The sequence below is a fragment of the Aplysia californica genome, unplaced genomic scaffold (assembly GCF_000002075.1).
Source record: "Aplysia californica isolate F4 #8 unplaced genomic scaffold, AplCal3.0 scaffold00074, whole genome shotgun sequence".
In the NCBI taxonomy this organism is placed as follows: domain Eukaryota; kingdom Metazoa; phylum Mollusca; class Gastropoda; order Aplysiida; family Aplysiidae; genus Aplysia; species Aplysia californica.
In genome coordinates, this window is record NW_004797344.1 from 139,912 (window position 1) to 152,181 (window position 12,270).

Genomic DNA, 12,270 nt, shown 5'->3' on the forward strand with positions numbered 1-12,270 from the left:
AATATATAAAAAATAAGCAAAACAAAAACCCAATACCTCCGCCCTCCTAAAAAGTATTTTAACAAAATATTTTAAAAATCAGTAAACAAACAAAAAGAAAACGCATAAAACGTAGACAGAATAAACAATGATCTAGAAATATCTGAAGTCCACATAAATCTCTCACCTTAATCAAAGAGGTACGAAAGTTCACTTTAGGCCACACAATTCCTTGATGAGCAGAAAGTGTTAGATCACAGAAGTATAATCACAGAGATGTTAGCAGTACATAGAATTACTTATTACTCACATACTACACATTAGCACAGTAAAAAAATAGACCACAAACTATATAATAATAATGACAGCAATAAATCTTTATCCCTTGGAAGTAGTTTTCGAAATAAAATCCATAACACCCAGTTCCAGTTTCATCTTTAAATGAATCCTAAAGATCTTTTTCTCCGAGTGCCAAATATGAAACAAAAATGCAGGAATAATGGAATAATGGTTCATCATCCATTTCTCCATTGAAAAACCCAACTAAAAAGTTGCATTTAATATTCAAAGTGGTTCACAACAAGTCCTTTATCTTTGTGGAAACAGAGAGCACAAAAATGATGACCAAATTCTCTTAATCGTTAAAAAAAAACCCAACTGATTGAAGACAACATTGTATAGACGAGTAAGCTAGCAAATATATAGTGATGAAGTTCTAAATATCAAATCAGCTAAAAGTTAGCTCTCCATTATAATTTGGGAAACAACTAGATCAGTAACCAATGCCATTGCAAGGATTTTTTATCATTATTATTGAAAAACAAACATCTCAATGTACATCATGAGACCAGGCAAACAAAAGGGCAATATGTACATATGTTTCAACAAAACATAATTCTAATAACAAATTTCAAAGCTACTGTACATTTATCTTAAATAAATAAGCAATGAAAAAACAATATCTACAGCATCAATGATGAAGTTATACGCATTTTGTCAATCATACAAATGAAATAAAATACAGGAAATCTTAAATGTCTACAACACTTTGATAAACAAAGTTAGAGAGACATATTAATCACATCAGAAAATCACAATGTATATCTTAAGTACCTCTGCAACTGGGTTTCGCCTTCCGCTAAACTAAGAAAAAAAAGGTCAATTCTTAAAGAACCTAGGACATGAAAATTTGCTTTCATCTCACAATCTGTGACAAAGTAAATGTACAAGTAACAAAAACAATGAAAGTCCTGTACATTTAATATATATACAATAATACAAAAACAGCAAAAATCAAGTCATTACCTTGTTTCGAGGAAACATTTGTGCTCATCAATACAACTAACTTCATGCGTGACTGAGTGATTTGAGGAGTGAGCAAGATGGCATTGTGAAAGCAAATGAGACAGTTTATGGTGCAAATAGTGTATAACTTTTTTTTTTGAATTTTTTTTTCCAATACATGTGAGACAATGGCAATCAAGGGTGTACAATACAAAAAGATGCCTTTATATATATGGAAGTAAAGCATTCTGAAAACACAAAAATGGAATCAGTGTACTGCACGATTGAAGAATAAAAACAGAACAGAGTTCAAAGACCCTTGAAAAAAGAAGGCAGTTGAGAGATAAAAAGAAAAACTTCAGAAACTATGATCACTTATATACAAGTCCAGCTCCGTTGATGGCAGGTGAGAGATTTTGTACATTGAGGTGGACGTGACCCTGAGATCTTTACAAAAGTTCAAAAGGTCAAAATCTGCATCTTTATTTGCCAGCCAGGTGCCACACGAGTTGGTGCAAGTTGCCCAGTTGGTCTCCGGCGGCAATGACCAAGCCTTCTCGGGATGAGCTGACCACTCTCATGCAGGTCACTGGAGAGGGACACTGGAACTGACCAATCTGGAAGAGCACAACAGAAAGATCATGATAATTCTTGCCAACCTCTGGACAATATAGGTTTATCATCTCTTACTTATCTTATCTTATTCTATCCTGCTGGATTTCATAATGCTCTGAACCACAAAGATATTTAGTTTTACTAAGAGTTTTATGGCACTTGTAGCAAAAACAGGTCATATAAGCATATAAGTGCCAAAGGTTAGAGGTGTTACAAGAGAGTAACATATTTATAAAGAAAAGGAGGCAGGAAAAGGACGATAAATGTTTGATAAGAAAGAATAAGCAAACCACACTAGAGCACATGCCAACCATCCACATACAGACATTTGGTCTTCAACTAACTGCATGAACCAGTAACAATAAAAGCGTGTCTGAATGTACTGTCAGCTTAGTATGTTGCTGTTGTTGACTTGTAGTATAGAGCAAGCCTGCACGATAACTGGTGCACTTTGCCAAAATCAGACTAGGCTAAAATTAACGCTGGAGAGATGTAGAAGGCAATGACCACTGCATTTTGTTAACTACAAGCAGCCTCCTACCAACAGACATAAAGAAAGAAAGGAAAAAAAAGGAGCTGAGTTAGTCGTGGGGGTTTGTACTGCAGAAGCAAAAATAAATAGTACCTGGCAGATGTCCCCTTCATTCACAATGCGCCACACTTTGATGGAGCAATCGGCAGAGGCTGTGATTGCTATGTCGTTAAATACCTCAACAGAAGTAACGGCTGACTTGTGAATCTGGGGAGGAAAAAATGCATGCAAATCATGAAGACATTTTTTGTAGTGGAGTAATGATGAAATACTGCAAAAGACTTCATAGAGTCTAGTTGATGATTAAGGCATGACAGCACACTAACGACCATATTTATGTGTGGCTTTGAGGAACCTCGCATGAAGGTAATTTTTTTTATTAAAATTTGATTTATTTTTAAAATTTCAAAAGATTCATCCTGGTACAACTTTTGACATTTGAAACAATCTGTATAACCTGTGACTGTGTAGTTTCTAAAACTAAAATATTCAGAGTCCCACACCAAAAATTTTTCATTATGGTCTGAGCATCTATTTTATAGATTACTAAATTACCGAAAGAAGCTAAAAAGAAATGTTTCCATTCACTCTCAAAACACACAGTAAAAAAAATAAAAATAAACCGATAGTTTTGTAACTCATCTGCAAAGATGGACAGGAAACTCAAATCAACCCCCCCACAACACACATTCAAGAGCCTAAAAATCTAGACAATTTTCAAGAGGCTTTTGTAACTGTAAAATATCTCCACCTGTCCTTGTAATTGAAATAGTCATATTACAGTTGTAAATGTTTTAAACCCCCCATTGACGTTTCCTTTTTCGTTTTCGTTTTCGCAAGATTTTACATCACTTGCAACACAATAAGTCATACAAGTGCCAAAGATAATTAGAGGTGTTACAAGAGAGTAACAAACACAAAAAAAGAAGGAGGGGAGATAAAGATGATAGACGTTTGATAGGAAAGAAGAAGCATACCACACCAGAGCATCTGCCAACCACCCACATCCCCATCGACAAAATTTAAATAATTTAGGAGGCTTGCACCCTGCATGTCAAGGCTATCCAGGCTGATAATGACACAGTATGGAAAGAAACAGACAGAGACACTCGATAGCAAAAGTCCTCCTCACATTAGATATCAAATTGACGTTTTCTGCCAGCAACAGACAAGAGCTATGCCATAAACCACAGATGCCAGTCCCTCTGTCCCTGCTTCGCTCCAAACAAAAACAAGGAAAAGAAAACAAGCCAAAACCCCCCCCTCAAAACATCCCTTAGCCTCATACAATGGCTGTTCGATGGGTGCTCCGGTGGGGTTGCTCCTTCTTTCCTATCAAACATCAACCACCCTGATCTCTCCTCTTTCTTTTCTTTGTATGTTGCCTTCTAGTGACACCTCTAATCTTCATCAATTGTATGACCTAATTGTATTGTAAGTGCTGTAAAACTCATACTGAAATAAAACTCATACCTTGACAGTCGACTTGTTGAAAACATCGCCTGTGACCATCATGACCTGACCGCGGGAGTCGCCACCAAAGGTCATGCCATTCACCTTTCCACAGCAGTTGACAAAATTTCGTGGAATCTTGGCTTCTTCCATCCCTCTATCCCAATCGTCTGACGGCACTGCCAACACCTCTGTGCTCACAACATCCTGTGTGAATGAACAAACACAGAAATCAATTTGAAGGTTTTGTCATTGACCATGCAAGAGGGCTCATCAACCATTATGTCTGCGTGGTATTTTACACAGCACTATTAGCATCATTAAGTGATATATATGTCTATGTGATTCTCTACACTTAAAGGTCTGTCGAAAGGAATTATTCAGGACAGACAAAATTGTGATTTTCATATTAGAATTTAAACTCATGTTATCAAAATACATTTCTTTTATGACAATGCTTAATGATCTTTGTGACATGATGGAGAATCCCACTTTAGAGGCAAACTGGACTCAAAATGAGGTTAGAAAAATAAATTCAGGACATATGTGTATAGAAAATCACACCTATTTTATATAATGAGAGTGATACCGCTTGAGCATTTCGAGAACATATCTGGCAGCATCTTTTACACTAACAGTTAACAGGTCAGTAAAGTGCCAAAAACCATAACTACAGCAGCTCACAGGTCCAGAAACCTTGCCTTCTAGGCTGACAAAAACTTACCATCTGATTAGCAGACAGCCTGAGAGTAATAACAGAGCCTTGTGTTGTGCCAGCCACAATCTCCCTCTGATTATCTGGGTTTGCAGAAAGGCAGGTTGGCCAGTGTTTCACATCATCATTCATTTCCTCTTCAACACTGAAAATATAAAATGACAACTTTAAGAGTTTTTTTGTTTCTTTGTTTGAGTAAAGAGATGCACATCGGCACAATAACCGTCATCTACTGCAGAGAAAAAAGTAAGACAGATACAACAGAAGGACAGAAGGAAGTTGGACCTACCATTCGCACCCTCCAACCACCTGCTTCAACTTTAAGAATGGTTCTACTTAGGTATTCAAAACTAAAAAAGAAAAATCAACTCTAAATGCAAGATATTCAGTAGCCCAGCTCTTTTCAAGCTAGACTGCAGTGGGAAAGACACCAGTCTGAATCATCAGATGGCATGCTCAAACTATTGTTGCTTGAGTAATTTCCATAGTTCTCAGTCTTCTTGGCAATCCTAATCTGATATGGACATTCAAAAGGAGGTCCTGCCCTGTACCATATTAGAAGAATCCCACATGGACACAACAATTTTGTAGGCTAAAAAGGAGGAAAGTCATGCAACTTGCAGGCCTACTATCAAGAGTGATCCGGCCGTTTTGCATGCTGATTTTTCATACGTGATGATGTGTCATTGAACAGATGACTTTAGCACTCAAGGGTCACATGGACAAGTGAACAGAATGGACAGCTGCATTGACCACTACAGACCCAGTCCTAAAACTACAAAAAACTGTAATTAACCACCCCCCCTTTCCTCCACGTTTTTCTTCATGCATTTTCCTTTAATTTAAAATACAATAATATAAACAATTATCACACAAAACTGACTATTCACCCAAAGCCAAATGCACTGGAATAACTGTAAAGGTTAAACCACGTGAAAGAACTATTTACTGACGGAGCTGAGCAATTCATTCACTCACCGGAAGATTGATTTGAGTACACCAGCATGGGAGGCATAAATATCTCCCCTCCATGTGGAGAAAAACAGCAAGTTGGTCTGAGGACTGCACAGGATACTTGCCACAGGATAGTCTACTTTGACTTGAGTCACCTGCCTGAGGGTGGATAAAGATCATCGATTTTAGGGAAGTGAAGTGGGCCACAAGGTAGTGCTGGGGCAGAAGACATGGTGTCATATCAAAAGCATTATGCTAGACTTTTAACTATGTACATCTGGTGAACTTGTAGTGAAAAAAAAAAGAGGCCACTAATCAGGGGTGCCTACTTTTTCTCATCGATTGCTAAGATGAAATCGGTTACCACAAGAGATGGTGTCATATCAAAAGTATTATGCTAGACTATGAACACACTTTTCACTACACTCCTAACATCTTGTGAACATGAAGTAAAAAGGGCACTTATCAGGGATGCCTACTTTTTCTCAAAGAATGCAAAGATCAAATCGGTCACCACAATAAAATTACCTGACAAAGAACCCGTCCTTGCGGTCTGTGATGGACCATGTGGTAATGGTATAATCGTCTCCGCCAGTGTAGAAAAGCGTTGTAGAGGCACTTTGGAATGAGCCACAGTTCACAGCCCTTTCATGCGCCTGATGATATGGAAAAATCAAACAGTATGTACATTAAAATTTTTTGGGTGTTTTTTATTAAAAATCTTAAGGCACTTGAAACACAATAACAAGATCATATAAGCACCAAAGATTAACCATGTTACTAGGTTACAAGAGAGTAACAAAGAAAAAAGAAGGAATAGACATAAGGACGATAGATGTTTGATAGGAAAGTAGCAAACCACACCACAGCACCTGCCAACCACCCACATATGTAATTTAATAACACGTCATGAAACACCCCAAAAACTGGTGCTCTGAAACAACAAAGAGACAAATGAAGCTTTTTTTTCCCCCATAAAAGAAGACATGTAATTGTTTTGTGATGTAGTATTCTTATTTCAGTAAATGTTTTAAGGAACTTGCAACATAACAAGGTCAGAAAAGTGCTGAGGATTAGAGATGTTACAAGCAAGTATTACATACAAAAAAGAAGGAGAGATAAAGATGATAGACAGTTGATATGATGGAAGGAGTAAACTGCACCAAAGCACCACCAACCACCCATAGTCTCTCGCTAATAGCACATACCTTGGGGGACAAAAAAAGCACGCTCTTATGTGAACGTGGTGTTAATTGAATGTCAAAAGGGGACGTAATCTAGAGTAAGTACAGAAGAAATTGCCTAAGACGGCCCCATATGGGTTCTGTCTTTAACTCTTTATCTCAGAGGGGGATAAACCCACTACGCCAGGGCCCATTTTTGCTCAATTTAAAAATGACAAAAACGTCATTAAATGGGTCATTAAGTTGAAACAAGCAAACCTCCTTTAATAGTTCTTCACCTAATGAATGAATTTCCGGCAAAAGAGACCGTAATTTATGTCGAAGTCATCGAAAAGGAATGTGCTCAAGCCTCATCGGCACAGTGGTTACGACCGCAAGCCGCCGGAAGTAAAGAGTTCAGAGTTTTTTACATGCAAATTTTAGCTCTTACACTTTGTGTGTATTATGAATGGTGGGCCTTGCTGGTGTAATGTAATAGCTTTGCCCAGTTCCCTTTTACTTCTTTGTGTTACTTAAGCCACAGAAATTTTTTCTTAAAAAAAAAAGTAGGTGTTTTTCTGCCCCCATCGACACAATTTAGATCATTTAGGAGGCAACCCAGGCTAAGAGGGATACTGCATCCTGGCAGAAAGACTGATATACTCCATAAAAATGTTCACCCCACTCAGGAATTAAACTCTAATCTCCTGTGTGCAACTGCGAAGCACCATGGACGCTGGTTGTCAGGCAAAACAGCTTATTAAAACACTTGAGCACAAAGCTTAAAGAGGTAGCACACAGTCCATTTACCTGGAAGCTGAGTTTCATCCCGCATGTTTTCCCATCTTTCTTCCAAATCTTGACAACTCCATCCCTGCAAAAAATACACATAACATAAGAAAATGAACATACCAAAATAATCAATACAATTGATAGACTTAAAAACATCCCTCTCAACCGCTCAGTTTGAGGCTCTGTCATACGTCACTTTACTTGGATTATTTGTTTTAGTGAGCATTTTATGGAACTTGCAACAAAATTACATCATATAAGTGTTGAAGATTAGAGGTTTTTACAAGAGAGTAACAAAAATAAAAAGGAACGAGGAGAGATAAGGATGATAGGGTGTTTGATTGGAAAGAAGGAGCAGGCCACATCAGAGCAACCGCCAACCACCCGCAAGTAAACATTATAAAATTTAACGAAACCAACTATTTTTGAGAAGGAAGGAAGGAGAATTTACCCAATAACAAAGGAAAACAGGACAGATGTTATGAAAAATAGGATTGTCACAACTAATAAAAATATTTAAAAAATTATTACGCATTCATCCAACTGACATTACAACCGCATTTTGAAATTCAGAACTTTTTGTATTTATCAACAAACAATCCTGTACTCAAAATCTTGAGAATTCCCAGAAATACACAACATGCAAAAAAATTCGACGAAGAATGTAAAATTATTGTACCTGCTGCCAGAAATGATAAGTTCACCATTGACTGATGAGGCTACAAAGGTGACAGGGCCATCATGTTTTGAAAGGTCAAGGCTGTCCTCAAGCCGTGGGCGCCACACGCGGACTGACTTATCCAGAGAGCAGCTCGTCACTTGACCATTGCGATCTCCAGCCACCGCCAGCACACGATCAGAATGACCGGTCAAACAGGCCAAACTGTAAGCCTTTAGATTTAAAAAGAGAAAAAACATTTAAAAGGTCAACAACACTGAAATTTCTTAAAACAGCCTCACATTTCTACTATATTGATAACCATTCACACTATTTCAAAGCAGATCTGTAACTCTTGAGAGACTTGAAAAGTTAAACAATACAATAATTAAAAACTTTTTATGAGTCTTCTTCTAAAGAAATCCAAGTTCAAGCCCACTGTGGCAGAACAAAACAGAGATTAGTTAATAAAAGCATAACGGGCTTTCAGCTACATTATAAACCCACTTGCGAGAAAGTCAATGCACACCATAACTTTTTTCTGAAAGAATCTCATGTCTTCTCGTCATCATCATCTAAAACAACATCACTTAAAAAAAACAACCCAAAAAAATAAAGCCATGACTCATTTGCTTGCAACTCATAATCATATTTGTGGGTTCCAGACAGACGACAAGTGAACCTTAACCAAGTAGCCTACATAAAATGAGTTCCTCATCGCTTTATTCAAACCTTAAAGATAAGGCACCTATAAACATCTGCTGGAACTAACACTTCACTTACCTGTAGTGGCTTCCAGATCCAAACAGCTCCATCGTCCCCAGCGGACACAACAATCACTTCTTGCACGTTGACATCCTCTTTGCTGTGTGGACGGTTCGGTTTTTGTCCCTCCTTCTCCCCATCTTTGTCCTCGACCATGTCTGCCCAACTCTGAGGTGGCTCTTCTTCCTCCCCTCCGCTCTGGTTGCCTGACATGAGCAATAAACGCATGTTAGATACAAATTTTCAGTACAAACATAGTACAGCTTCCTCATCTATTACAGCACAGCCCTCCTCCTAATCTGCTCTTTTTTGTTAACCGCACTATTTATGCCTGACAGCAACACAAATTGTTGGGGGAAGATAAAAATCTGTACTACAAACTATACAGCTTTATTGTAAAGAGAAAAGTACAGCCAACCCCCCCCCCCCCCCCCCCCACCTCCTTTCTACCAAACAAAAGAAAACCTCCAAAAACGATGCATCTCAGTCATACATTTTTCCTCGTAAGTGTTCTATAGGCCTCAATTGAACCACAAAAGTGGGTAGCACAAAGGTTAATAATACAAATACTATAAAGCTTTCACAGTTCTTTCCCAGTAAGACCCAAAAAGTATAAAATTAAGTACATCACCTTCCACTTAACCCCATCTTCTTTTAAGACTGTTAAACAGCCTAGCACCATGACAAACAAAAAAGTGAGGAAAATAAAAAGGTTTAAAATGTTTACGCAATAATGAAAGAGAGCTGGACTTCATTTTTGTGGTCAAATGTAACTCAAGAGGAATTTTCGCCTATACAAAAAACTGTGGCAGGTTTGGAATTTTGTAATAATTATGAAAAGAAAATAGATGGTTTCAGCTAATGAGATAGGATCACTTTATAAGCAATAGAATCTGGCTTCAGACAATATTTCTTTCAATCCTTGCACCTCTTCACCAGTTGAACAGACAGATCGCCTGATAAAAGACAGACATGCACAAAGGAACAGACACAGATGGAAAGTGATGTACACCCACCATAGTTTGTTTAATAAGAGTTTTACGGCACTGGCTACACAATTAAGTCATAAAAATGCCTAAGATTAGAGGTGTTTCAAGAGAGTAACAAACAAAAATAGAAGGAAGCAAGATAAGGATGACGGCTGTTTGACAGGAAAGAAGGAGCAAAGCACACCAGAGCATTCGCAAACCAACCACTGACTGACCCAGATGGAAAGTTAGGTACTAGTTTAGTTTTAGTAAGAGTTTTACGGCACTTGCACCACAATAAGGTCATATAAGTGCGAATAATAGATTAATAGATTATAACAAGAGAGTAACATACACAAAAACCAAAAAGAAGGAGGAGAGGTAAGGATGATAGATGTTTGATAGGAAAGAAGGAGCAAACCACACCAGAGCACCCGCCAACCACCCACAAAGTGAGGTACACCCACCTTTGGCAGAGTACTTGACGAACATGTCACAAGCATTGACTCTGAGGTCGTGCCCCCTCAGTGTGGTAATCTCCACTCCCTTGTGCGACCAGACTTTGACAGTCCCGTCTGTGCTGCCCGATATGATGCACCCAAACTGGAAGAGGAAACATAACAATTCATTGTCTGATGTGTTCAGTTTAGTTTGAGTAAGAGTTTTACCGCACATGCAAAACAAATAGTTCACATAAGTGCCAAAGATTAGAGACGTTACTTGAGAGTAACATACAAAGAAAAGGAAGACAGATAATGACAATAAATGTTGACAGAAAAAATGGAGCAAATTCAACACAACTAAAACAGAAGATAAGAGTAGAGTACTTTCAAATATAGACTTAAACAGTCTTCTAATTGATGCTTGCTGATGAGCTACAGACACATAATAATAATAATGGATAAATAATAGATTGCATTTATATAGCGCTTGAATCTATCCCATACAAGTATAAGCTCTGAGCGCTTCACATCGATGACATGATTACTGAGTAGAAAACTTCACACAAACAAGAAAAAACAATTCATATAAAGAGAAAAACCAGTTCAACCATACAAGAAAAAACTTTCTCTGTCTCAGCCATACATTGATTATATACACACAAAGACATCAGTGAAGTGTAAACCAGGGGTCTTAAACTCAAATAACCCGGGGCCGCTGGGGGTAGGTGTCTGGATGAGCATAGGCTGCATCAAGTATCCCACTAAAAAATGTGTAATGTATTTTTATAAAAGACAGCCAATCTAATCTTCTCAACCTTTATCAATCGCAATTCAGAACACGAATGATTCTAAGGCACCCCATGAGTGATAAGAAATATAAAAATCCAGGGCAATACTTTGGCAAAAAGGTGCATGTGAGGAAAAACAAATGGGAGGGGCACCCTAAACTTTGATATCAAGTTAAAGTAGGGCAGCTAACATATCGTCCTGAGGACGGCTTAAACAGGCTTGCAAACCTTGAGTTTAAGACACCTGCTCTAAACAGTACAGGGGCCTCGATCAGAGCACCCACAAGCCACCAGCATTGACTTGTCTGAGCTAAAGAACAAAACGATACTGATACTTCTCAGACTCGTAAAAATATTTCAAGTAAAAAATAAATTTTAGGTGTTTGTTACATCCCAATCTACAAAATTTAGATTATTTAGGAGGCTGGCTTTCTTCCCCGTCTCTCAGGGCCAACCCAGGCTGTGAAGGATACAATATCCCAGAAGAAAGACCAAGATACTCGATAAGAATTTTCTCCCCACTGGGGTACAAAAACTTGGGTCACCTGCCTGCAACAACAAACCGCCGAACTGCTAGACAACAGACTGTTACTATTAACTATTTTCTGTTTTCTTCACCTTGTAAGCTACTGCATTGATGGCTGATGAATGTCCTGTCATTTTCACTTTCTCCTTGGAGGTCTTCATGTCCCACACTTTCAAATTGAAGTCATTGGAACCCGTCACCTGCAGATTGTATCGCAAAAAAAAAAATGAATGTCTTGTTTTTCTTAAGTAACAGTTTTACGATGCTCGCAACTGACTATGGTACTGTTGTTTGTATACTGATGGTCACTGGGGGTGTGTGTTCTTCAACAGAATGATCAACTATGGCTCAAAATGAGTAGCTGCATTGTGGCAGGCAGCAACAGCATTTACATATATACATTTGAGGAGAAAAGTGTCCATATTAGACAGGTGTGAATGTCTCACACAGTGTCATTATAATGTAAAAAATATGCAAGGGAAGAAATGGGAAGATGCTGTTTGTACAGGCGTTGTCTTACACAGATGGCTATAAGAGCAGGTTCGACTGTATTTGCATTGAATTTGTTTCCATAGTGTGAAAATGTAAGCTCTAAATGTTTCTTTAAGGTCTCAAAAATCTTGCTTTCACAGGTAG

General features: G+C 38.1%; 1 protein-coding gene across 3 annotated transcripts in view; it reads right to left on the minus strand.

The window, feature by feature from the left end:
* Positions 1 to 1,412: 1,412 nt before the first annotated feature.
* Positions 1,413 to 12,270, minus strand: part of LOC101854242 (telomerase protein component 1) — a 54,606-nt gene continuing 43,748 nt past the window's right edge. For all 3 annotated transcript variants that reach the window (XM_013080081.2, XM_013080082.2, XM_035968668.1), the window contains exons 47-57: positions 11,727 to 11,834; positions 10,345 to 10,480; positions 8,928 to 9,115; positions 8,166 to 8,377; positions 7,505 to 7,568; positions 6,060 to 6,187; positions 5,556 to 5,690; positions 4,587 to 4,722; positions 3,884 to 4,069; positions 2,504 to 2,617; positions 1,413 to 1,880 (exon numbers count right to left, since the gene is read on the minus strand). In XM_013080081.2, the coding sequence (XP_012935535.1) occupies positions 1,746 to 1,880; positions 2,504 to 2,617; positions 3,884 to 4,069; positions 4,587 to 4,722; positions 5,556 to 5,690; positions 6,060 to 6,187; positions 7,505 to 7,568; positions 8,166 to 8,377; positions 8,928 to 9,115; positions 10,345 to 10,480; positions 11,727 to 11,834 (1,542 nt within the window). In that variant the 3' untranslated portion in view covers positions 1,413 to 1,745. The remainder of the gene's footprint in view (positions 1,881 to 2,503; positions 2,618 to 3,883; positions 4,070 to 4,586; positions 4,723 to 5,555; positions 5,691 to 6,059; positions 6,188 to 7,504; positions 7,569 to 8,165; positions 8,378 to 8,927; positions 9,116 to 10,344; positions 10,481 to 11,726; positions 11,835 to 12,270) is intronic.